This window comes from Aphelocoma coerulescens, chromosome 10 (assembly GCF_041296385.1).
Source record: "Aphelocoma coerulescens isolate FSJ_1873_10779 chromosome 10, UR_Acoe_1.0, whole genome shotgun sequence".
NCBI classification, from domain to species: Eukaryota; Metazoa; Chordata; class Aves; order Passeriformes; family Corvidae; genus Aphelocoma; species Aphelocoma coerulescens.
The window spans coordinates 17,032,372-17,059,649 of NC_091024.1; the positions used below are offsets into that span (position 1 = coordinate 17,032,372).

A 27,278-nucleotide genomic window follows, 5' to 3' on the forward strand; every position below is an offset into this window, starting at 1 on the left:
TTGCAAAGATCTCAATGATATCAAATGCATGTTTGCTATCAGGGACGATAGGAAAGACCAAGATAATGTTGTGGGACACATGGAGATAGATGTCAGGAGAGAGTTTGCACCTGGGCTGCACTCGTATTTCCTGAACTGAGACTAAACATGGTCACAGCTTTCTTGCTGTGGCAGCAGGTGTCAGGCTGTACAAATAAAAGGTCTGAAGTGAAGGGGGTAAAGTATTACTTGTTCTGCTACATGATGAATGGTTGTTTATAAGATAAGGGTGCATGCGTCTTTCTTCCCTTTCTCTCCTCTCTGAAAAAAGACTCAAATCAAAGAAAAAAAAACTTCTCTGGGTTTCAGTAGACAGCTTTTTCTTTTATTTTTAAATGTTTGTTTGTTTGTTTTGGGTTTTCGTTGTTCCCCAGTGGGTCTGCTTTTGATGGCAGTAAGAAAACTTTGGCCAGACCTGGCAGGGTTGGCTGCTGACAAAAATTGACACTGTTTGAAGGCACAGTCAGTTTGGTTCTCAGGATCTTCCCACTAGAAAGGTGAATATTCAGATCAAATAAAAAGTCTTCTGTCTTCCAGAAATAACCTCTTTACCTCCTAGGCTTATATAATGAATTTTTGCAACTTAATTACTTGTTTATTTTCTTGAGGTATACACACAGTTTGATTGAACCAGAATAACTCCTGAAGGTTAAGTGTAATATTAACTCTATTTGCTGTCAGAAAAATTGCTTTTCCCAGAGCCAAAATCACACAGCAGAAATTTCCCATCCTGCTATTTCTTTTTGGTAGAAATCTCTTAAGACTTCTATCTAAATTCCTAGGTCATCAGTCACAGGCAGATAGGTTGATTTAGGTTGTATGAATGTGGACATATTTTCCTACATCCTGTCCAAATTCAGATCAATGCTTTGATGTGTGACAGTTAAGAACCTCCACAAGACAAAACTAAATCCTGTCAGGAGAGGAGCACTCACATGTACAGCCCAGCAGCTTCTGCTCATTACTGCAGCAGCTTTTCTTTTTTCCTTCTATGCTGCAGGAGTTGCTACTGCTGTATGAACTGCTGTGAACTCTGATACATGATTTCAGGACATATCTAAAACACTTGAACTTTTCCCAGTTGCAGCCAAGAGAAGGGAAATAGCTGTCTGCCCATATATTTCTCTATAGCATCTCTCTACTGTTGTATCAAGGGGTGGACATCAGAAATATAAACAGGTTTCTTGTTTCCTATTTTTCATTCTCGCTCTGTTCTGGTATCATATGTTACTGTACCAATAAGATCAGTAACACAAATCTGTTGGAAGTATGCAATGGTAATTGCTCTTTGTTCTGCCAAGGAAAAATCCCCAACAAAACTGCAATGCTAAACTTCACCTTGTAGTCTTGTAGATGTGGCAGTAGATGTTACAACGATAGTGTATTTATCTATATATAGCTCAAAGCACTGGCAAATGAACTGCTTCACAAGGGTGGAACTCTGCCTTTGAAGGTATTGGCCTTCTTGTTGTCCACAACTTTTTCTCAATTTGCATTCATTAGAACTGGGTCTGATATCATTTAGCATAGTGTAAATCAGAGGAGATCACAAAATTTAGTGCAGTTTCTGCACCACTGTAAGGTCATGACTGGACTCTCACCAGGGGAGTTGCTTCTTTTTATATTTGTTGATTCACAATTCTTTTCAGTTTGGTGTTTGGGTACAGTGATTTTAGTATTTCTTTTTTTCCCACCCTCATTGCATATTAATTGCCCTTTTCTGTTACTCATCCTCTTCACTGTTCTTCTTTTCTCTTGCACAATACCATACTCAAAATCAAAGTGGACTGAGTATTGTTTTTCAAGACTATTTTTTTAAACACTTTTTAAAAATAGAAGATTACTGTAGTCAGATTTGAGTGACGTGAGACTTCACTGAATGGAATATAAATCCAACAATATATAAATATAGATAAACATATTTAAATGATCTATTAATCTTTTATTGGTCTGAAACTCTCTGAAGCTCTAAAGAGAAGGATGTAGGAAGACATCTTACCAAGAGTGACCTTTGGGTTTTGTCTTTCTGTTACTTGTTTTTTGCTTATTTTTTTCAGAGAATGACATTAGTAATTCATAACTACTAGCTAAAGCAAATCTCATTTAAAAAGGAAGCACAATACAGAAACTTGGGAGACATGTTTGCTCAGCTGAAATCTAGTGAATAACAGTAGTGCAATTAGAGTGAAAGGAGTCTTACGGAAAAAATAAAGACCTTCTCAGAGCTATTTTACGATCTTAGGTCATGAGTTAAGTCATGAGCTTCTTAGCATTTGGTGAGGTATCTGAGTAGACCCTCGGATTATAGATCAGGGCAGGTGCAGAAGACTGTGCTATAAATACTTTTATCCTTAAGGAGTTCACTAATTTCTTGAATGACAAACCAAACAGAAACATTAGTTCTCAAGAGAAAAATTATTAAAATAATTTAAAGCTTCATTTTCCAACAAATCATCCCATAGTTCTTAACTGCAAAGCTCATCTGCTCTCCACTATTATCTAGGAAATGTTACAGAAAACCTTTTACAGGGTTACAGCATGTGTTAAGCATGACTGGCATGTTCTGCTGTATTTCTGTACTCATTTGCTGCCTACTGAGCTGTGCAGAGAACTGGCCATCAGCATTCCTGCCTTCTATTTTAGGGCCTTCTCTTGCCTTATGGCTGGAGCATAGATGACCAATTTCCCCAGGGAAAATTTGCTATTTTTATGCTTCTTTTAGAAATATTGTCCCTTAATTTCTTCAGTGCAAAGCTCTTGGAGATCCTTACAGGATAAAATACACTGACCTATTAGTAAAACGTACCTGATTTCATCAGTATTATTTGTTTTTCTAGGTGAATACAGATGTTTTCAATTTCCTATTTTTTGATAATATCCTACACTTATGTTGCTGGCTCCCTTTGTCCAAAAGGAACATTTCTTTTTTACAAGGGCAGCAGAGATCCCAGAGACCTTTGAGAAATTGGTTTGTCTTTCATTTATATTTGCCTCCCTGTGAGGGAACACTCCACTTTTCAAATGACACATACAGGCCTATGAGTTCACTCTGACTTACCTAATTTGAATCCTTAATCGTCTTTTAGGAGGGATGTTTTATAGAACTGGCAGAACCAGTTGTTTAGGTGTCATTTCCTGTATATTCCTTAAAAAAACCCCCAAAACCAAACCAAAACAAAACAAAAAACCACCAAAAAGAGATCTAGGAGAAGAAGAAGTAGGAAAAGCAACTCCAAGGGCATGTCTGAAGTTTTTCCAAGTGATTATGTCCCCCTACCCTTTTGTTTGTTACCAGAACCAACCCTCTATGAACCCAATCTATGCCCAAAGAGCAGATCCTCCTCAAGGCAAATTTCTGCCTATGTCAAGGGGTAGGTGACATGACAGAAACATCATTCTGTAAACAGGTTCCAGCCTTACTCTGGGAAACTGTACTGTATTGTCAGTAAGCCTGAAGTGTGGCATCACATGCTCACAGGAGGAGTTGTGAATTTCAAAACCAGGTATTCTTTCCTGGTGCTTTGAGTTGGCAGAATTAACAGAATTAACAGAATTCAAAATGAGTTCAGTAGGTACTCCCCAGAAGAAACTGCTGCTAGGCAGTTCTTGCACCATTTGTCCGTGATTAGCCTCTGTGAAAAACAAAAGGTAACAGTACCAATTCTCTAATGTTACTTATGTCAGAAAAACAAAGTTTGTGCTGCCTTCTCTCTTCAATATCAATTCAAAATATAATTTGTATACAATCTGTCTTCACATATCAATTAAAGAGGGAGAGACTATACAAGCTATTTCATTTCTAAGCCTACCTTTCTTAGCCAGCTGGAACAGAAATTTCCAAGTAATTGCAATTGTTAATGAAAGGTATAGCAAGCATGTTAATACATGTCTGTACTTTTCATACTCTCTCCAGGAGGAAAAGAAAAATTAAATCACCATCAGCCAGTTCAGCCCCATGGATACAGATCATCTTGCTATAAACAAAGCTTATTAACTGGACATTTTCATGTAAGTAGAACCTCAAGATTTTTTCTTCTGTGGAGGTGATAAGATACTTCAGGTGTTTTTTTAAAAAAACTTCAGGTTCCTTTCCTTCTGCCCGTATCTCATACTTTCTCCTGTATCCTAGAGGCTCCCATGTCATGGCTAACATTCTTTTAGAAAAATGGAGCTGCACAGGCATCCTTTTAAGAGCCTATCAGCACCACTCCCAAATTAGCCAGACAGGATACTGTTTGTTTAATTTCACAAGACATTTGCTTTCCCCAAAGTGAGAAGAGCTACCTCAGTGAATTCCCAGCCGTGATACTCTACATTTTTAAAGGCATCTTTTGTGGCAGAGGAATAAGTTCTCCTAAACTAGGGTCAAAACATACTGATATATTTAACAATGCAAGTCAGGTTGTTGAATAATATGTCACTAGGTATCTTTTAAATATTCACTATATTTACCTCAGAAAGGCCCTAATCTGTTCTAATTGACTATAGTGTAAAATCATGGTAAGTGCAAAGAGGAAAAACTACATTTCAGAGTTGGTTGCAACTAAATCTGCAGACTTTTTCAATACTCTCTTGTATTGTGTTTTACAATATTCTGTGGCAGTGCAATGTTTTACTCAATAATTTTTACTGTTATTATTGTAGTTGTTTGGTTATTAAACCAATGCAGTGAGAAAGGACTGCAATGAGAAATCATCTTTTCTTTAAGTAGGCATAAGGAAAGAAGCTACTTTGACAGTGGACTTCTGCTCTCCAGTACACATGCTCTCCAGCAGTACACATGAATCCCCGTGCCTAGTTGTGAGCCTCTCTGAACTTTGTATAGTTCATATGTGACTCAGAGTATGGCCTTTCTGAGGACCTGGGGAAGGTAACTGTTGGTCTGAACCCTCATCAGGGGGCTTTGCTATCTTGTACAGCTGAAGTTTCATGGTGCAGCTTGTTTAAGCTCTCCAGGAGCTGGCCTCCAAGGCCTGCAAATCCAGCCGTTACTGCCCTGGCAAGTACCATGGGCCAGAAGCTGTAGGACATTCCCTCCTCCTGCAAAGTAACATCAGTTCAGCTGATCCAGTGACAGCACCATGGAGGAATTTTCTGCTACAAGTACTGAGTGCAGACAAAGAGGCTGCCTAATTTTCTCTTTGTGGAACCCCACATCCTATGGGATTCATGCACATCCCTCTACTTTCTACACTGTACCAAGGGAGCGTGCGTCCTGAGCAAGAAACGTGTTGTCTTGCTCACTCTGCTGATGAGACTGTGAGAGACCCGCCAGAAGTGAATTAAATAGGTCTTCACTTAATTATATGTTATTTTGTTAATTGTCTATCTGCTGCCCTCCCTCGCTGGCATTACGAAGGGTGCAAGTCACCTCTGCAGCTAGTTTCCCTGCCCCAGCTTTTCCTGGGCTCCATCCCTCGCAGTTCTGGGTACCCCCGGCAGGGCATGGTCCCACCACTGTCCCGACTGAGGGGCGCAGTAGGTCTCGTCCGCCTTTCCAGTTCGCTCTTTGCGCCCTTGAATGTGCGGTACCGAGGCACGTCTCCCTTCAGGGCCAGGAGCCCTGGCCAGGTACTGCAGAGGAGAGCGGAGCACTTGGGAAGCGCTGGCAGCCGCTGGCACCTCTGCTCTGTCCTGGCACTGCCCTGGGGGTCAGGGTCGCGCCTCAACCCCTTCCCCGCGGTGTGGGTCCCGGCGGAAGCCCTGCCCTGCCCTCAGCCCTGCCTTCAGCCCTGCTCGGGTCTCGCCGCAAAGTCTGGGCTTCGTGCTCGGCGCTGCGCGGGCCGGCCCAGCGCCCCACCGCCCTCTTTTTCTGCAGCCTGGCTGTTGAGTAGAGGTGCCCCCTCCTCCTCTCTTCCTCCGTCTGCCGGGGGAAGGTCTCCGAACGCATTCATTCCATGCGGTTAACCCCTTACTGCCCGTCCTGCAGGCCCCGTGCCCCGCAGCCCCGCGTTCCCCTGCCGCCTGGTGCGATCGGCTCTGCCACCCTCCTGCTGTAGAACAGATTGATTTCCACGGGAGGGGACGACTCCTGCATGGGGTTGGTGTCACCCAGACGCCCTGCCCGCTACGAGCAGCCTTCGCGCCCGTCTCCTCCGCTCCCCGCGCTCTGCCTTGCTGTCTTTTTTTTTTTTTTTCTCCCAGGAGTAGCAGCGAAATGTCCCGTCCTGCCTATTTGGAAATGGGAACAAATTGCTCCCCCGCCTTACCTCGCCCATCGCATCCCATATATAGTCATATCTACGGTCAAATGGCAGGCGGCAGCGAATGAGAAGGCTGTGTCTCCCAAAAAAACCCGGGGGGCAGTGAGAGAGGGAAAGGGGTAGGGACGAAAGGAGGAGGGAGGAAGGGCAAAAAAAAAGCCCTTTCCAAAAAAGTATTGGATGTCTTGAGGAATGCAGTCAGCCCCCTGGGAAAGTACATATCTGTGAGGCCGCTCCCTGCCCGCCGCTTGCACTCGGCCGGCGCCCCGTCCCGCACGGATCAACCCCGCCGCCCGGCAGCTCCGCTCCGCTCCCCCGGGGGCCGCGCCTGCGTCCGGACTCGGGGCTGTCCCGCAGCTTTTCGAGTTTTTCTTTCGGGAGCAGCTCGCGCGGGGACGCGCTCTAGCCCACCGCCACTATGGATGCCATCAAGAAGAAGATGCAGATGCTGAAGCTGGACAAGGAGAACGCCTTGGACAGAGCCGAGCAAGCCGAAGCGGACAAGAAGGCAGCGGAGGAGAGAAGCAAGCAGGTCTGCACCGAGGGCCCGGGCGCAGCCAGCGCCGGGGCGCAAGTCTTTCCAGACGACTCATCTCTTTTTTTTTTTTTTTTTACCTCCTCCCCTCTTCTTCCCCTCCTCGCCGTACCTTGTATTCCACCCCCGCGCCCTGCAGAACTGGTTGAACTTTCCCTAAGGCAGAGCTTCAGCCTGGCAGCCGCCGGCTGGAGGTTCCCGGGGGCGCGGCAGGAGGTCCTTCCCCCGTCCCCACATTCCAGCTGGGGAGCAGGGCCCTGGGACAGCCTCGTGGCCTCTGCCTTTGTCATAGGAGCACGGCTTAGAGAGGCTGCCTGGAACACCTAGTTATTAGCACTGGACTGATGTGCTGCGATTTGGCAAAGGACAGTTAAAGCTGTGTTCCCCACTCCAGCATCACTCAGCAGACTTGTCCGATTCCAGCCGCCGCCCCCCCCACCCCCCCTTCTCCAGAGTCCTGTCCTCTTTTTTTATCCTTCTCCAACCCCCTCCTTTACACCTGGGGCTTTATTCGATTCGGGGAGGGGAACACATTGTTTGCTCGTTTCTGGGAGGTCTGAAGGAGGAGGGAGGAAGGAAGAGATAGTGATTTATGAATTAATTTCCCACTTTTCTAAGCCCAGGGAGAAACATATTTGTGTGTTATATTTCCTCTTGTGCACGTAGTTAGAGGATGACATTGTGCAATTGGAAAAGCAATTGCGTGTGACGGAGGATTCAAGGGACCAAGTGCTGGAAGAGCTACACAAGTCTGAGGACAGCCTCCTCTCCGCAGAGGAGAATGCTGCCAAGGTATCGTGCCCTTGCTGCAAGCAAAGAGGATCTAACTGTCTCTCCTTCTCTCTCTCTGTCCGTCTGTCCTTTTCTGTCTCTTCTGCACTTGCACCTCTCCCTTTGCACGTTCACGCTGCCTGCTGCACCTTTTCCTGCCTGCCCTCCCCTCTGCACCACTTTCCACCCATATCACAGCTGGAGGACGAGCTGGTGGCTCTACAAAAGAAGCTGAAGGCCACTGAGGATGAGCTGGACAAATACTCGGAGTCCCTTAAAGATGCACAGGAAAAGTTGGAACTGGCTGACAAAAAGGCCACAGATGTAAGTTACCTCCATCCCTTTCACCACAAGCCCAATAGAGAAACCACACTCTCGCTCTGCTCAGGACAGCCTGGACTCCTACCCAGCAGCACTCCAAAGTTTGGTGATGGCAGGGTCCAGGCACCTCCTGGGCAGGGAGGTGGGAAACACAGCACTTGCCTCCCTGCATGAGGTTTGCACACTATCAGAGGCGTTTGATTGGGTTTCTGCTCACCTGACATGTGCTTTTCATGTGTACTTGTCACTCTAGACACAAAAGCAAAGAACTGGTGATTCATCTGTTCAGGTGATGAGTGAAACAGCTCAGGCTGGAAGAACACAGAATCAGAGAGTGAATAGCAAATAAGTGCAGGAGAGGGAGATCCAGAAGAGCAAGGGCTGCTAGTTCTGTCTTCAAGAGAGCTGTTCCTACGTATGCATGTGTTAGAACTGCTGCTAGATACTAGTTTGGCTCACTGGTTGCTGAGATAAAAGGTCCTCTCCTACTTTTTTCCCTTGGAAATCAGTGGAACTGCTTCACATGTCAAAGAAAAGTTCAGTCTTGTGTGACAGAAAATTACCTGGAAGATGATACTTGCTAATTTTGCCATTTAGAGGATAGGGATCCTTGGAAGCAAGCTGGGAGATATATATAGCTCAGCACTTTATATGGTAATAAGGCAAGAGCTTGTGCCTCTCCCAGGCCCTCATCCCACCCACCTGTCTATCCCTGACATGCATTTAATGGATTGTATGCATGGAACCGTAAGAGTATATTGTCTGTTAAGGTTCTGGTCTCTATCGCTGCTCTTGGACAATTCAATTCTCCCTGAGTAAAATCTCAGGTCTGAATTACAGGATTTGGTGAAACTACAATATTTCCAAAGCAATGACCCTCCTTTTCCTTGTAGCTCAGCTTTAAAAGCCAACTCAAAGCCATAATGAACAGGAGTTGCCACAAATGAAGCAAGCAAAGTATTTCAGGGGGAGGAAGGATAATTTCAGAAAGGGAAATGTTACAAACAACAACTTTGCATGAAATACAACATGCTTCTATTTTATTTTACTTTTAAAAGGAAGAAAGGATAAAAAAAAGGTTTAGCTTCAGTATGGCAATTAAGTTATATAGCTTTGAAAGAGAACCCAAGAACTTAACAAACAGAAGTGTGTGAAGGAACAGGGGAGAGGGTCCCGTGTATAATGTGGATCAGATGTCTGCTCTGTGCATGGCAGCTTCCTACCAAGACGTTTAGTTAGCTTTTTCAAAGGAACAGCATATAGATCCAGGGGAGATATTCCTTATATGGAAAAGTATGCAGACTATTTGGAAATAGCTTGCCTAGGATGAAGGCAGGAGAAATGCTACTAGATTCCCATTCTGAAACTAAGGATCTTCCTAACTGATCCCCATTCCATCTTCCCCTGCTGGAAAACAGCATTTGGAAGCTAGTTGAGGGCAATTTTATTTGCAATCTTCCCTCAGGTGGAGGGTGGGAGAGTGTTTGGCTTGTTTTCATCGAGGTAAATGCCATATTTATTTGTAGGCATGGAATATGTCTGACATTTTAGGGACATATTTCTTTTTTGGCAGTGCAGAGTATCTTTGGGGCATTGCAGTTGACCCAGTATTTGCCTTATTAGTTTGGATAGTTCCAAGACTTAGGAAAAGGGCACGGGCAGGAAGGGAGTGTCGGCTTGCTGGGATGTACTCGCCTTACACTGGGATGTGGAAATCTTACCTGTCCGGTATGACTCATCTCCCAAAAGCCAGGCGCATCCGCGGAGCCACCCCACCTGGGCGGGGGCAGCTGCAGCCCCCTCTCCCCTCCCCGTGTCTCAGGAGCCAGGCTGGGTGCAGCAGCATCTGGCGGGTTGGTTGGTGTCATTTTATGACGCTCATACGGGGGCGGTTTGCGGGAGGAAAGGTGGGTCTTGACCCCGGGTCAGGCCCGGCCCGCGGGACGCCGCGCGGTGTACCGCCAGGCGGCGCTGCTTCCCCGGCCCATCCACTGGCCACGGCCGTGCTGCCGGTAGGAGCGGCCCAGCCCCGGTCAGGAGCAGCCCATCCCCGCCCGGACCTGGCCATCCCCGGCCGGACCGGCCCATCCCCGGCCAGGGGTGGCCCAGCTCCGGCCGGACCGGCCCATCCCCGGTCAAGGGACCGGCCCATCCCCGGTCAGGAGGGGCCCATTCCCTGCCATGACCGGGTCAGGACCAGCCCATCCCCAGGACGGTCCGTGCCCGCCCCGCTCCCAGCCCGGTGCCGGCAGCCCCGCCCCGGAGCTCTGGGGCGCGGGGGTACTTCCGGGGCTGCGGCGGGCGGAGGGCGGCGGCGCGGGCAGGGCGAGGCGCGGGCATGGCGGCGATGAGCTCGCTCGAGGCCGTGCGCAGGAAGATCCGCAGCCTGCAGGAGCAGGCGGACGCCGCCGAGGAGCGGGCGGGACGGCTGCAGCGGGAGGTGGACCAGGAGCGGGCGCTGCGGGAGGAGGTAGGGCCGCCCCTTGGCCCGGCTTAGGCCCGGGGGTTGGGGACGCTGGGCGCGGGTCCCGGGGCGCGGCTGCCTCGCGTTCCTCCCCGGTCGGTGGGGCGAGCGGCCGCTTCCTTCGCCGCCGTGTCGGACAAGATGGTTGTTGCCTGCCGGTCTGGCCGCGGGGTCGGCCCGCAGTGTTGCGCTCCCCGGCTCGGTAACCCGAGTGCTGCGTGGGGCGGGCCCAGGTGCCGGTGAGCAGGGAGACTGCACTAGGTGTGCTGTCTAACAGCAAAACCCCGAGTTGGAATGAGGTTAGACTTAGGCGAGATGTTTGAGATTACGCGTTTTGTATTAGGCTGTGAGCAAGGTTTTATGGGGTTTTTCCCTCCACAAATCCTAGTTCTCTCATCCCAACCAGACGAGTTCATCTGTGGGAAGTCAGCATGGCGACTCTTGGGAAGTTCGTAAGACTGAACCTGAGATGGGCCGCAGTACCTGACAACACCCCAGCAGTGTAAGCGTACAGCCCCAGACGCTGTACCTCTGTAGCGTGTTTTGTCCATCAAAGCTGCTCGCCAAGAGGGGAAAGGAACAGTAGGCTTGGTTTTAGGCAGAGGCAAGATCAGTTGTGAGCAGCATAGGCTTACGTAGCAGAGAGATGTAATTATGGGCGGCAATCACAATAAAAAAAACCTGATAGGGCTGTTTGTCTTACCACCGACCTTTGGGAGTTCCAGCAGTTGTAACTTAATGTTTCCTGCTATAAAATGTAGTGTTCTTTGAGGCAGTTTTAGTGTCTTTGTGGTTGTATAAAAGCGAAGCAAAAGAACAAATTTCCTGTGTAGTTTGTTACAATAGAAAAAATAGCAATTATTTAATTTCCTTATAATATGGATCTTTCTGCACATTCTGGGCAGTAAGTTCAAAGGAAGAGCCTCCTGATTACCTGCAGATCATCTTCCTTATGGAGCAAAATATGACTACTTGTGCTTGTGTAACTGCTGCATTCTTGCAGATCACTTGGCATATCCATTTTTTTTTCAGTGAATGATCTAAGTCATTAACTTATTTCATAAGGGTTTCTGTTTTTAAAAAACTTCTACTTGTTTTCTAAGCTTTGTGGAGTAAAGGACACCAATATTCGTACTTCCAGTAACATATATTATTCTGAACAACATACTGAGGAATTTCTATTGAAACGGGAAGTTTTACTGTTACCTTTTGTGGCAGAAGGAATAGTGCTGGAGGAGTGATTACAGCTTTCTGGTGAAGTCTTCCCTTAAGAGCTCAGCTACATTGCAATAAGGCTTAGGACCCTAAAGGTTAATGTTTGTCTCTTCCCTGGAGTTGGTTTATGTGGATGATGTGGAATTGTGCAGAGTACATTTACATGTTATTTAAGTTTTTGTGTGGAGGGGTCAGTGCTGGGGTGACTAAAGGCTGAAAACTGAACTCCCAGGCACATGTAGACGTGTGCTTTTTCTACAGTGCTGGCTACAGATGTTGCAGCTGTATTTCTGCATGCTTGAGGAGGGAGGCTTTGAGAGCACTACAGCAAGCAAGCTGTGTGAATCTGTCTCTTCCCTCAGTGTAATGCCTTACATGCATAGCATGTGACCAGCTAGAGTTGTTATGTGAGGGTTTTTTTTTCTTCCTGTGCAAGGTACAGATACACAATGAAAAAGCTACAGCTGTGGCCAAAAAGTAGCACAGCCTCCAGCTTTTGATTGTTAAACCAGATTGCTAAAAGTTTCAAGGCTGTGATTAGCAGCCGTTCCCTTAAAAAAGAATCTTCTGTTTTGAGTATATACATCTTAAGGGGCTGTTGGTCATTATGTTTTCAAAATGCATTTTTCTTCCTTCTTCTGAAAAACAGAATCTCCTTTAGAATAGTAATAATTAACACCCAATGGTAACTTACCCATGTCATCACTTGTTGTCAAAATATGTGTTGTATAAGTGCTACGGCAGATATGCAGGTTATGTTTGCATGGTAGCAGTGGGAGTGCCCCTAATGTCACTGGGGTTTTTTCCTTCCTTGCCATATAAGGAGAGGAGTCCTGCTCTGCAGAAGAATAACTGGGGCCATATAAGGCTGGTTGGTAAATCCTTAGTGAGTTACTGGAGCAGGAAGTGAAATGTTGAACTTTAGTCACCCTGTGTTTTTGAAGCACATTTTAAGCTCTTATCATGACAAGGAGTCTTGACATGATAATAATTAACTTGTAACATTACAAATTTCCCTAGCGTAGCCTTTATGAAAGGTTATTTTCTTTCTTAAATCTGGAAGTTCAAATTGTTACTGTTTTAAAGCCAGAAGTCCAAAAACACAGGTTTGGAATACTACTGCATGATTACATAGCTAAATATTTTATATTTGGATTAATGTGGATCTCTAAGGATGAAGTCTCTTCTCCTTCTGGGTCTCTATGTTCACTGCCAATGCATATTAATGTTCAAAGATACAATTGCTTACCTGTTTATGTGTTGCTTTCAGTCCTTCTGGAGGACATCGTTACTTTCATGTCAAAGGTTGTTTTACCTGTCCGGCCTGTAAGTTTTTTTTTTCTTGTGTTATGTACAGCAAAATCTTTGCTGTGGACAGCTGTATCCAGCTACCCCTGGTTAGAAAAGAAAAAGTACCAAACTGATACTTTTGGTATCTACTTTTGCCAGAGGATTGGTTCCCCCCTCAACTAGGCATCGTAGGAAATTCAGATGTGTACTTCCTCACATATAGCAAATACATATCGTATATATTAGTGTTAGCACTATTTAGGTGTTATTCTCTGAAATCATTAACTTTTTAGAGTAGTTACCCTTTTGTATGTACTTTGTGCTTAATACAGTTTTGAAAGAAAGTTTCATAATGAGGTTACCGCAAGAAGGCTGTTTCAGAACTTACTCTGCAACTTAAGCAAGTGTAGATTTGAAATGGTCAGAAGTAAGAGCTTGTAATGATAAGAGGCAGATGAGTTACAAGTGTTATACAGAAGGTTAAGTAAACAGGTAATTCAGGAAAGGCAAATTTAGGGGAAGAGTGAGATGGAACTATCGGAGGAAGAAAAAAAAAAAGAAAGATGTTTTAAGGGATTGCTGCCTGTACCAGGGCCCTTGCTGGTACCTTTTTTGTCAACTCTTGCACAGCTTGCCTGTAAACCAAACTTCTGGGTATTCCGGCACTTCTTAAATGTTTTCATACTCTCTCTGTGTCAGCTGTCTCATTGCAAATGCTGATCCAGGTGTGTTTTTACATGTTTACACTGAATCATTCTTATGGGACTCAAGGAAATGTTGGGACAAATATTACAAAATATGGTGAAAGGTCATAAATAAAGGAATTAGGGTAACAGAAGAATTGAGTAATTAGTTTGTGTTGATTTGATTAAAAGGGAGGTCTGTAATTAATGTCTGCAAATACAGTATCAGAAAATATTTGGGTAAAGGTGCATAATTCTTCCTGTGCAGCTCTTTCTAGTACAAATTGTACAGTCCTTGATGTGCTTCATTGAAAGGAAGCATTAATCACTTTTTTTCCTCTGTTAAGCAATAACCTCACAATTCAATGATGTACATCAATGATGCACTTTTAGTGGATGAAGTCAGAATTTACAGAAGTGCTGTGAAATGGCACTAGCAGGTAATGGGATAACCTTTTACAAGGGAAGATGTGTGCCTTACTATGAATTAATTTCTGTTCTTCCTGTGCTTAGGCTGAGAGTGAAGTAGCTTCTTTGAACAGACGCATCCAGCTGGTTGAGGAAGAGTTGGATCGGGCTCAGGAGCGCTTGGCTACTGCCCTGCAGAAGCTGGAGGAGGCCGAGAAGGCTGCAGATGAGAGCGAAAGGTGGGTGGGGCCACGCCTGAATTGATTGTTACCCTTATGACAAAGATCATAATTGCCAGGGTGTGGGTTAGGGAAATAAATTAAACCACTCCTAGGTCTCTGAATGTGTGTAATCTGCTCTTCTTTTGCCTACATGGACTTCAGTTACAGCTTGTCTGTAGAAATGTCTTAAAATATCTGGGCTTGGATTATTCTTTGTTGTGAAGACGAGATTTGAGTGTGGTAGGTCTTTTGATGTATCATGTCACATCCTGGGAAAACTACTTGGCCCAGCCCAGACTTCTCTCACTGGGTGACAACTTCTTGTGATACTCTTGTGCTGTTGGATGATTCTTGCTTTCATTGTGGGTAGAAAATCTCACCTGGAGAATAGGAAAGTGCTGGAAGAGGCTCTGGTTCTCCTGTTGGCAAGATTGGTACATAAAGGTGAGCGAAGGAAAGAGACTGATAATTCCTTCAGACCTCCAGAAGTCTGTAATGTAAGTTAGGAACTCAAGATTTGTGACGTTGGAAGATGTTCTCTCTTCTCCAGTTGTAATACTGTAACACAATTGTAATATATCTGTGATAGTACCTTTTATTGTGAAAGAAACCCACACATTCTGCATGTGTATTTCTAGGTTACTAAGGATGCAGTCTGTTGAAAAGAAATGTGCCAGAGACTCACAGTGTGTTTTGAAACATTTAAGATAATTTTGGATCAGATGTGTGCAACGCACAGTGTTTCTTGTTATGAAGGAGTTAAATTTTGCTTATGCAGAACACAGAGAGCTTCTAGGGCTCTGACATGGTAAAACCCAGGGGAGTCTGGCCCATAAACATGATTCTTGTCAGTCCTGCAAGGGATGTAACATGCTGTTGATGAGTATAAAAGCACAGATGTTTTCAGTCTCCTTATTAGGTCTTTAGAAGCGATACCCTTAATTTCCCTTTCTGTAAGATGAGTTTTTCCTCCAATTTAAAATGAAAAAGAATACTACAGCTGAACTACAGTAAGAGTTAACCAATCACACTTTTTCTTCCTTCCTAACACGTGTTTTGTCCCTTGAACTTCTGAAATGTGAATGCTCAGGACTAATCTATGGGGTGAAGACTCAACTGTCTGGTGTGCTCCATTCACCTGAATACAATTGTCTGAAAGTCACATACCACGAGTAGTAGGGCTGGAGATAGAACTGGCAAGCCCTGAACCTTGCATTTCCTGTTTTTCACGTTTTTCAGAGGAATGAAGGTCATTGAGAATAGAGCCCAGAAGGATGAAGAGAAGATGGAAATCCAGGAGATCCAGCTTAAAGAGGCTAAGCACATTGCTGAAGAGGCTGACCGCAAGTATGAAGAGGTCAGTTCTTGAGTGCAGGTCATCTTTTTCTAAAGCCCATTAGGCTGTGCCTGTAATTTTGTTTTTCTCCTTTGCCTTTTAAGTTCAAAAGATCACAAACACAACTCTTCACAGCTGTGGAAGGAAAACTGGGCACCCAGATACCTCAGGGGACAAGGTGACAGGAAATCTCTGCTTAGACTTTTTCACTAAAATGTTTGAGAGTATTCCCTAAGCTCTTAGGGAGAAAAATAATTTTCAGTTGCCTTTTGGTGAATGAAAGGGAGGTCTTGGAAAATGTCTGATAACTAAGTCTCAAATGTAGATGTCACATAATCAAAACTCATGTGTTGACCAAAAAACATAGAGGCCCAGCCCCCAGCTTTGTAGGTTCTAGAAACAAGTGACTTGTGGTGCAGCAATATAATATCCCTGACTGTCCCTTGCCTGTCCTTGTAGGTGGCTCGTAAGCTGGTGATCATTGAGAGTGACCTGGAGCGCGCTGAGGAGCGTGCTGAACTATCAGAAAGGTAAGTGTGGAACTGCTCTGAGACATATGTGAGGTGCTGGAAGAGAACTGTAACTGCATGAAATGTTGGCAGTACACCATGTGTTCAGCTCAAAGCTATGTTTGTTCATTTACTGTAATCGTTGCAATAAATGATCAGTGCCAAAGTAAATGTGTTCCTATGTGTGTGCGCGTGTTTTGTCACTGCATGCTGTACCTGCACACTGATTTTGTGAATGGCTTTTGTGCATTTCATGTGTTCACTAACAGCCAAGTCCGACAGCTGGAAGAACAGTTAAGAATAATGGATCAAACCTTGAAAGCATTAATGGCTGCAGAGGATAAGGTACTGATACTAATAAACAGTTTTTAGGTTTAACTGCAACCCAAGTCTTTCAGCTTCCATAGCCAGTTAGCTCACTCAGTAGTAACAAATAAGCCCTTGCTATGCTCTTTACTCTCTTTGCATCTTGCTTTGGTGGTTTTCTTTGGTCTCTTTTTTTTGTTTGTTTTGTTTATTTATTCATTTTTACCTTTAAAACTGATCTCCTGTGCAGCCAAAAGAAGCTGGACTGTCTCAAGTGTAAAAGCTCTAAATGTTTCTGTGTAAGCCAAGAGCTGTAGATAAATTTCTGTCTGGTCATCGTCTTAATGTGCACTTGAAATGGTATTCGGCATCACAAAGAGTTGCTTTCAATCTGTGATGGATCAGCTGCTTTTGAGGCTGTTCTTTTGCCCTGTAATTGTTTTCATTTTTCTCTGTCTTTTCCCCCTATTTTCTCCTGTTTCTTTTGCTTGACTGAATCTTCCATCCGCCCCTTTCCTGCCTTCCCTCCGAAATAACAGCAAATGTGCTGAGCTTGAAGAGGAGTTGAAAACTGTGACCAACAACCTGAAGTCGCTGGAGGCTCAGGCTGAGAAGGTAGGCTAGAGACTTACGTGAGAATGCGTCCCTTACGTTGCCATCTGGCCTGTGGGGTTTTCTTTGTACGCTGATTGCTTTGCAGCATTTCAGCAGGGCTGTTGTCAGTAGAGGCATTTGGATTTACTGCTCAGTTCGTATTTGGCTCCTAACATAGCATATCTTCTAGTTCCAAATAGGTCAGTATTATTTGGCCACGTTCTGTTGAGTATTCTGACAGGATTAAGTATTACTTACAGAATGTCCCTCAAAATGGCATTGTGTACTAACATTAAATTTCTCCAAAAGACATCCTCATTAAAACTGTAGTACTAATTTCTTCTCAGAGTTCCTGCTGTATTGCACTGGAATGTAACTCAAAGGAAGTTTGACTCTTGTAATAAACCGTATTACCACAGCCTTGCAAGTGGAATTAATTTAGTTTTACCTATAATAATTTCTTGTGTACAGATGATCTACTACAAGAGCTTTGAATGCGGGGGTTTTTTGGTATATTTAGAATACCTGTCTAATACCAGTGATCCTCTTTGTAATTACAGTACTCACAGAAAGAGGACAAGTATGAAGAGGAGATTAAAGTTCTGACTGACAAACTGAAGGAGGTAAAATTAGAGCTGTTCTTTGCAACGTATCTTCCAATGCACCTTTGATTTTAGTATAAGTACTACTTTGATGCTGTAAGGATCGACATACATTTTGGAAACAGTGTAATGTTAAATATCTCCCCTAGAAATTAGTTTATACTAGCCTTATTATTTGCCTCCTCTCATTGTACTTCTTTCCTCATTGGAATTACTTCTCCTCAATTCCTAAGTACTCTGTGTGTGTTTCCTAAAGTAGTCTGTGTTTGTCCTGACTTCAGGCTGAGACCCGTGCTGAGTTTGCTGAGAGGTCAGTAACCAAGCTGGAGAAGAGCATTGATGACCTAGAAGGTATGGGGGTTTGTTTTTCTACTTACTGTGGAAATACGTATCTCTTATTCTTCTCTTGTTTGGAGGTTTTTGTTTTGTTTTTTTTTTCCAGTACCCAGTTCTAATGGGCTGACTTGTCCCACTTCATATAAATGGGTCTGCCTAAAGAGTAAAGTAGACAAAATATTTTCCAAATGAAATGTATTGATAACTTAAATGCTTCAGATGAATGGTGTTTTGCTCTTTCCTATTTCTTTTTCTCTCATTTTCTCAAGACTCCTTTCATTTTTTTGTTTTATACTCTTCTATTTGGAGGTATGTAAATGTATAGGGTAAATGATGAGATGACAGGTGTTATTATTATCTTAGCAAAAAGCTCATGAAGAGTTGCATTATGTTTGCAGTAATTAGGAATGTAGCAAGCTAACCTAATTTATTACTGTGATAAGTGGGGTCAGGGCAGGCATTTTGTGGCATAGACCAGTTGTTGGGTTTTGGTCAAGCTAATAGATTGTATACATAGTCAGAAGGACAGTTTATTTAACTTCAGAGGGTTTGTTTGTAAGGTTCTGATAAATCTGTCAGAGCTGCAGCAGAGTAGTAGAATGTGCTTTCTGCCTCTGGAGAAAATAATTCAGTAGGACTTTGTAATTAGAAGTTATATGGAGTTCACTATTTAGATGCATTACACTAAGTCTAGGATTTTAAGAAGCTTAATTGCATGGTGTGATAGGCTGGACTCTGCATGAAGGTGATGAAATGCCTAAGTAGCTGCTGAAAATTTATGATCCCTGACTCAGGAAGGAAGCTGAGAAGAAAGATAAGTGTTTAGAAGGAACAAAAATTGCTGTAAGGAGCTGAGTTTGACATGACACAAACCAGTGGTTTAAAAAAAAAAAAAAGTGGTAGAAAATGGTAACATCCTCCTTGAGCCCCGTTTTTGGATCTTTTCTGCCTAGCTCCTGTGTGCCTTCCTAATGTGCATTAAAACAAAAATCCAGGACAGTGAAACATGGATTTTTGCTTCTTTTGTACTTTTTCTTTTCTTGGTTTTCTTTGTATCACAGGTTGCTCCATTGGCAGTGCAGTTAATGAACTTGTTGCATAGAACTGTTCACTCTTTTCTTTCTTTTATTCTTCTCTAACTTTGTCTCATTTTGTCTGTCACAACACTTCTTTGTGTGCTCTTCCCATTTCCTATGGCTTCTGGATGGTATCCCATGCCGCCACCTTCACCTTCCATCCCATGACCCTGCTCCATTTCCTTGCACACTTTTGCCTTCCCTGCGGGAACATTAGATGAGCTCTATGCTCAGAAACTGAAGTACAAAGCCATCAGTGAGGAGCTGGACCACGCTCTCAATGATATGACTTCCATGTAAATGTCTTCCCAGCTTGTGCCTGCTCCTGCTTCCCTGCCCTCACTGATTGCGCGGTACCGGCCTTGTGAAATGATGCTCCCTGTGTAGTGGGAGATGCTTTCCTTTAGAGAGAATAGGTGTACAAAATACCATGAACAATTGCTTTACCCTGGCAAAGTGTGGGTGAGTGTTGTGCCAAGCCTGGTAAATACTCATGGTGATTTTGTAAGCTTGTGGTTACTCTTTCATTGTGTCTGCAATCCTTGAGTCTTGTGGTTGCCCTTTGTTTATAGCTCTGTGTTTATCCTTTCAGTTCACTTCTGTTCAAACATCATCTACCAAGCCCATCATGTTCATTTTACCAAAGAAAATTGCCTTGGTACATGTTGCATTCAGATTGTATTCCTTTGCCTGCTGTCACAGTTTTTGCTCTGGCAAAATTCCTACAGAAACCTCAGAGAAATTTAGGTTTAGTGATGTTCTCTATTAATGACAGTAGGAAATATTTATCTAAATTTCCATAGCTGCTCTGAAAATTTCAGCTGTTATCACTAAATTACAAGTGTGGAAATGGATTTAAAATACCTTGTCGCTTAAACCCATAAATGCGACAGTTGAATTGTAGGTTGCTTCTGCATATTTTCTGGATAGCAGTACTAATTTCATTTGCATACACCAAAAATGTGGTAATACCAACTTTAGTCATAAGGAGAAAAATAAAGAGTGGCAGGAAAGCAGGAGAGTCAGCAGCTGTAAGGTGTGACTCATTCATGCAGTGTTTGACACAGACTGGACTCTGAACAGAGGTGAGCTGTGCTACCTCCACCTTCCCGTGTTCAAACCCTTCACTCGCATGAACACTGCAGCTGGCATGGGGGAGGGGAGGAGCTGTGGCTCTCAAGTGCTTAGGAGGTGCAATGTTTGGTCCCAGCATTCTGTTTTGGAAGCCCAAGCATGCTTTCAGCAAGACATAAGGTTTGCTTAGAGCTTGAAACGTATTTTGTGTGCATCCATATTTTAAGTGTTCTTTTCTTCGTGTTTTTTTTTTTTTTGTCCCCATGTGTGTTCATTACTTTCCTCCCTCTCTCTTCCAACATTTTAGTAGAGGTCTAATGTTGCCTGCTTTGTATGCTTTGGTTTTTTGTTTTTAAATTCCTTCCCAACATGTGGTTTTATTCAGTGGCTTATCAAGCAAATGGATTTCTTTTTTCCTCCTCTGTATACAGAGATTACAATATTTCTTCAATTTTGGATATTTCTAAGTAGAAAACAGACTTTAAATTGTACTCTACTGGTACATGAGGACATGACTGTAGCATTCCAGTCCCAGCATGGTGTGCTGTTTCTCTAGCATAGTCTTCTCAGCATGCTGGGCTCTGCTGTGCCATTGCTGCTTTTTTGGAAGTCTTTACTGCACCTTTTTTCATTTTCTACCTTATCTCACTTTTTCTTTTCATGCAGATAATTTTCTTTGCTTCACTTCTCCAAAGACATCTTCATCGGGTTGGATAAAACATCTTTCCAAGCTTTGGATGTTTCATGGGTTCATTGTCCTGTCTTCTAGCTTAGTTGACACTTCCTCTATCACCTGTCTCAGAACATGCTCTGTTTGTGCTCTGCTGTACAGAAACTACATTTCTCAATGTAAAATAAATAGCCCAGCTGTATCCCTTTTGCTATTCCTTTGCCTTTTATTTATTTAAATAATTATTGAAGTTATTAATAAAATTTGCACTTTTTTGCCATTAGGGATTTCATTTTTTGGTGTTTTCATTTTTTAGCTGAAAACACTTTTGCCTGAATGTTGACAATGCCAAGCCAGTGAGTGCAGTGTGTGGGATGGTGTGAAAACTGACCAGTTATTATCTTAGTTTTTCTAAAACTCTGCTGCAGATAAAATGACAAATAGATGTAATAGGAATTTTCCCACTTGTTATTATTAGGACAAAATTTGCAAGGACACTACTTCCTTGGGGTCACTTGGTCGTGGGAGCATAGCTGAGAGAGCAGTTACATCCTTGATGTAACAAGATTTTTCACTTTAAAGCTTGAACTCTTTTCCTGGCTTGATGCTGAAGATGCCTTATCTTTATTTAAATGTGTTTGTTAATTAACTTACATATTCGAGACAGATTTAAAGAGGCAGGATCAAAAACTTGGAATTCTTTTTTTCACCCAAAAATAATCCTTGAATGTCTTGCAAAAAAGTTTTCCCATTTTTACACCTCAGTTATTCAGCAAAGATGTTGCTTGCTAACATTATGGTATATTTTTCTTGAGTGGCATGATAGGATTGGAAGTTCATTGGGGAAGTTTTGGTAGCTTTCCACTTGTGCTTAATTCAGACTTGTGAGTTTGAATTGCAGACTCATGAGAATGTTTCAAAACTGGAGTAAGAAAATTCTCGTGATTATACTATTAATGAAATTATTCTGCTGCATAGTGGAACATCATGGATTTCAGGTTTCAGCTGATCTGTCAGTGTCTAATTAAGGATGAAACATTAAATACTGACATCTTGTGGGTTTTTTGTATTGTTATTTGAAACTAGGGAGTTGATTGCCTTATTTTAACTTTATTTACATCACAGTGAAAGAAGTTATTTTCCAGTTCACATTAAAGTGAAAACTGGATTGGTTTCTGGTGATGCTGTCACTCTATATATTGCTAAAATTCCTGAGTCACCAAAGCTAAATAAACTCATTATACCATAGCTGAATTGTAGGTTTTAACTTGCAGAATAATGTAAATGTCTCTTTCTTGTTCAGCTTCAAGATTATTCAGCAGTGCAGTCTAAACTAGATTTTCTCCCCTCCTCAGAACTTGTTTTCCAAATAAGGCTTGCAAATGGATTCATTCCCTTCCCGGCCTGCCATCCTTGGATAACTTTGGCATATCCCAGTTTTCTAGCCTATGACACATCCTAATGTTCATGGCTGTGGGGAGAAGCCCAAATACAGGCTATGTATCAGCAATCACAGATAGTTCAAGTAATAAAGTTCAGTAACATACTACTCCTCAGCTGACAAACAGTAAATGGCTGTGTGTGAAGGGTAACCAAATAGAATGGGATATATGAAAGTTACCCAAATACAATGGGGTGAGCATTTTTAAAATGACTTGAGGCTAACATGGTTAACTTCGCAAATGCGAGAGTTAGGAGAAATGTGATCAACTGTCACTTGTCAGCTGAGCTAGAGTAAAATATGCTACAGTAACTCCAACTTCTTAATCTATTGTGTTTTGGGTCATTGTTTTAGCAGTGTTTTTTGTCTGCTCAATTCCTTGCAATACTGGTGTTTCTTAAGAAAAGTAAACAAAAAAGTAAAATTCATTGTAGGAACCTGTCAATTTTTAACATAGTGATTTTGAACATCAGTATTAAAATTTTGCCTTTTTTGTCAATCATACATGATCAGCTCTGCACTGGAGGATGACAGATTGCTGGACGTAGTACTGGAAATGGGCAGTGCAATGCAGATCCCCAGGTAGCTGCATGCAGAATTCCTGGCTGGTCTTGCTGCACTGATCTTCACTCCAGGGAGCTGGTGTGGTTCCCCACTGCAGTGTGGTTCAGCACTCTTGTCACCCTCAGTTGTGCTGTTCTACCTCCCATGTCTGGCTGTTTCTGTGCCTGAGGCTTCTTGCTGGGAGTGCAGGGCTGGCGCTGGGCTCCACTGAGCAGAGGCTGAGCTTTGGTGGCTCTGCACAGAGCCAGAACTCCCTGCTCGGCTGCTGGGGCTCCTGCAGTGCCAGGGTCTGCCTCTGGAGCAGATGGACGCACAGCCCAGGTGGAATCAAGGGCTCACTGTACACTTGGGAAGTGCTTTCCCTGCTTTACTGGGGGGTTTAGTTGTTTTGAAAGTTGAGAAATACTGTAAATCTCTACCTCAAACAGAGAGGAGATTTCTGTGATGATGGTAAGTGTAAGTTCGCATGATTAATTTTTGAATAACAGCTATATACACTTTGTCTGACTAAGTGAAATTTTAGTTACTCTAAGGTTTTGATGGTTTTTTTCCACATATATGGGACATTATTATGATGAGAGAGACAAGATTCACTTGTTACTGGTGCAGGATCAGAGCTGTGAAATGTGCCCTGGCTTTACTGAGCTGGCTGTGGGAGTTTGGGCTGGGGAGGAAGCTGGGAGGAGTTGCTCACCACACAAGCATGTCCTGCAGACCAGCTCACTGCACAGCTTTGCTTTTGCTGTGTCCAGTGCCTGCAGGGGAAGAGGATTCCTGTGGAAGCTGTTAGGCAGCTTGTGGAAAAGAATCAGAAACAGTCATTTCCTGTAGGGGAATAATCTGGGATCAAGAGGTCAGGAGTGTAGTTAGGCTATTGAGAAGAACATGGATATTGAGAACACAAGATAGTCAAAAGCCATTGTGGAAAATTTCTTTCACTCTGCAGAACAACTCTAAATGTGCTGTCACAACATGGCTGTGGCTGTTCTGTTTCAACATGAATTGTCCTCTCTGTTTGCTGTTTTTGAGCAAGGTGTTCATCCTTCCTTTTCATTTTCACTAAATGTGAGTCTTTTTTCTTACAAAGTAGAACTTGGAAATTTAAAGGTATCAAAATATGTTGATTCCAGTAACACAAGTATATTTTCCTACCAAAAATAACATTTCAACCCATCAGATTTCCTAGGAAAGGAGTATGGGCTGAGTCAGACCTGGTGGTAGTTGCCTACTAGTGTCTCTCCTGCTGTTACTTGTGCTGGCTGTGGTGTAATTGCTTTCTCTCTACTGGCAGATGAGGTTTCACCACACCTGAAATAGTTTGCAAAGAAAAATGGCACTCATAAAACAAATCTTTCACACACTGTACAGAAGACTAAAGCAGGACTTGGTACTTCTAGGAATATAGCTGCAGTTCTTCTGTTTCTATTTGAGTTTCTCTCACAGCTGTTCCCCACAGCAGGATTCTTAGCCAGTTCTTCATATGGTCCAATAACTGTTCCTTGGAGTAGCTATTTAATTACTAGAGTTCTAGAAACAGAGGTAAAGTGTTTCTCTGTATGTTACTGAACTGTCTGTCATGTGACCAGTTTCTTTATTAACTCTTATTTAACTGTTTTCTCTGTCTAATCTGTCTTCATTCTGCCTCTTTTTTCCCTTCTAACGTGCTTGCTGCCTGTACAGACCAACTCTACCAGCAACTTGAGCAAAACAGTCGCCTAACTAATGAACTAAAGCTGGCATTGAATGAGGATTAAACTTTAGTGTGACTATATTGTTAACTTGTTTCAAAACACTTTCTTTCAAATTTCCTTTAAGAATGAATCTGTAAATGTAGAAGTAAGCAAGAAACCTAGATATTTTTTTTTGTTTGTTTTGTTTTGAGCTGTTGATTCTGTGGTAAATTAATGAAAGAAATCCTCAGTTTCTCTTGGGAAAATATGGAAATGCTTCTTCTGGATGAGGCTTTTCGTTATGTGTCTGCACACCTATTTTGGGGGAGCACTAAGCTCTTCAGCTGTGCAGTAGCTTCTTTCCACATGGGTAAAGAGCTACAGAATTTCGCTAACAGTATCCACAAAGTAACAGCTTGCCTTGCAGAAAGGCACTCAGTTTATCTGACAACATGAATTGGCCCTAAGATTTTTACCACAATGAGAGAAAAATATTCACCAGGATTCATATATCTGTATTTCAAAACCAACTTAAAGGATACTTACAGCTGTTTTGTCTGGAGACTTTGATGTGATAATTTTGCCTTACTATGAATTGGGCTTGTATTTGACATTAAAAAAAAAAAAAAAAAGAATGGGCGCTCCATCTGGCAATACCCGATCAGTTCAAAGGTATGCTTGTGTAGTATGAAGTTACTATTACTGGATCCCGGTAGGATGCACCACCAGAACATTATGCTCACTTATTGTATCAAATATGTGTGTTAAATGATTGTCCTATAAAAGTGTGCATGCAACATAAAGCTACTAACTTTGAGTCTATTTATTTTCTAGAAGAAATAAATTTCTTAAAGGTCACTTCACTGAAAACTATAATAGTTTTTAATTTTTTTGTTCTTTGTGTTCCTGAATTCTATGAAACTTTTAATTGTGTATCGGTAAAGAACTTACTTATTTTCTTTATTGCCTACCTTAAAAGAAAGAAAAAAGCCACTTACTATCTCACGTTCCTATAAGCAAAGAGCTTCCAGAACATTGTGTCTCTGTTGGCAGTGCATTTTCTTAACAAGTGCAGCTGTAAACAGTTCTAAACTTGCATTACTTGCTGTTTGTTTTATTAATTTGGAGTTCGCTCTAGTTGTGTTATTTGGGAACATTGGTATTTATGAGCATGCACATTTCTTAACTTTCTAAACCCTCTGAGAGAAATGATGATTGCATGCCTTCATGTTCTGAGAATCAGTACCTCCAAAGAACTGCTATTCATGTTTTAATTTTCTAATCCCACAACAGAGAAAGTGGCGCATGCCAAAGAAGAAAACCTTAGTATGCATCAGATGCTGGATCAAACTTTACTGGAGTTAAACAACATGTGAAAACCTTCTTAGCAGCAACCACACTATTTGTTTTATTATTTTTACACCTGCTTGCCGTGAAGCCCCATAAACATGTCTTTATTTTAGTTTCACCACAGTCACAAGAACATCTGCTAAATTATGAAGCAGGGGTCAGGGAAACACCAAAATGGGCAAGCCATATGCGGGTTAAGCTACATTACATTATGGTTTAAATGTGCCATTTCCCAACAAAAATGTTACCTACACTTTGTAGAGAGTTCAGCAATTCGGTCTGCTTAGTCTTTGAAGAATCCTGGCTGTGGCAGAAAGTGTTCCACCTCAAGTGCCAACTACGGCTTTTACACAAGAAGAATGATTCATGTTCAAGAGAGATCAGGTGGAAATGGTGCTATTTTGAACAAAAGCTTCTACTTGAAGTCTTTTGTTTGATATCAGACAAGTTAGAAGTTGTCCAGCACAGTAATTTATTTTTATTAGAATTTTACTGATCTGTGAGAATTCGGACTTTCTGTGCCTTCTAATTCAGTAAAACAAAGGTATGTAAGCAAAGGAGACAAGTGAAGGCTTCTGAAGGTTTTAAATTGTATTCTTGCAACTCAATACAGAAGTGTAGGTCAGCATTTCACCTTGAGTATTCATTCGATTGTATTTTTCATGTTGAAATGAAAGATTCAATAAATTCAGGACAAAACATTAATTTGGAAGAGATTGTTTTAAAATGTATTTTATTTGTGGGGATTTGGGGTAGGGGAGGAATTTTTAAACCGATATTCGCCTCACTTTTTTCACACTTTCTTTGAGCAGTCTTAAAAGTATACCTGTATGTAAACATTGTATAATGATAATAAATAAAATGCACATTTTAGGACATTTTTTAAATTTTGTTCTCCTGTGGTTTGTTTTTCATCACATCAGTTTCCTGTACATCTGTCAACTCTGCACATGTGCAGTTTCTTTCATTGTGATACACTGTTAACACACTGGCTCTCAGTCTTTTCTGTGTTGGTGGCCAATGTATAGAAATGCAGTGGTTTGGACAGATGTGGATCTGTAGATGCTCAGAGGGGCCCTGGGGGGCCGTATTGCAAGAGCCTGTCCCTGTCACTTGGCTGCATGCCCAGGTGGTGCAGAATGCAATTATCCCCTAGCAGATGAGAGAGCCTTCCAGAATTGCTCATCATTGACCAAAACGTTTTTGGTAAGACCATTGCAGAACTCCCATAGACCTCTTGAGGAAATGAGTCCTGAAGGCCATGCTCTTGGAAACACTACCATCTATTTGTATATCTTACCTGGTAATATGTGTTAAATTACTTCAATGCAGTGATAAACCTTCTAAAATCATGTGTCATGTTCATAAGAGATACTTCCTCTCACTTCTGGTTGCTAGTTTCTACATATGTAGGTGTCTTTATTTGAATTGTGAGGTCTGTTGATGGGCAGCTTCAGGATTTGAAAAGTAATTTTTATTCCTTCTTTTTCTGTAGTACACTGCTGAACACTGATGCTGTCCATCCCTCTAGCAGCAAGGAGTTTGGTAGGAGACAGGTGCAGATAACCTTCCAGATCACCAAAGAATTTCCATTAGTGGA

At 42.6% G+C, this 27,278-nt stretch overlaps 1 protein-coding gene across 27 annotated transcripts; it reads left to right on the forward strand.

Moving 5' to 3' along the window:
- Positions 1–6,433: 6,433 nt before the first annotated feature.
- On the forward strand, positions 6,434–26,565 carry TPM1 (tropomyosin 1). 27 transcript variants are annotated; one of them, XM_069025940.1, is made up of 11 exons: positions 6,436–6,774; positions 7,444–7,569; positions 7,747–7,872; positions 14,035–14,168; positions 15,390–15,507; positions 15,946–16,016; positions 16,841–16,916; positions 17,456–17,518; positions 17,779–17,848; positions 19,127–19,371; positions 20,650–20,735. In XM_069025940.1, exons 1-10 carry the CDS (start codon positions 6,661–6,663, stop codon positions 19,207–19,209), a joined length of 981 nt encoding a protein of 326 aa, XP_068882041.1. In that variant the 5' UTR covers positions 6,436–6,660; the 3' UTR covers positions 19,210–19,371; positions 20,650–20,735. The 27 variants fall into 27 exon arrangements, with proteins under 27 accessions (XP_068882018.1, XP_068882041.1, XP_068882016.1 ...); XM_069025927.1 differs by lacking the exon at positions 7,747–7,872 and having other exon boundaries at positions 6,440–6,774; XM_069025926.1 differs by lacking the exon at positions 7,444–7,569 and having other exon boundaries at positions 6,442–6,774.
- The last annotated feature ends 713 nt before the right edge of the window (positions 26,566–27,278 follow it).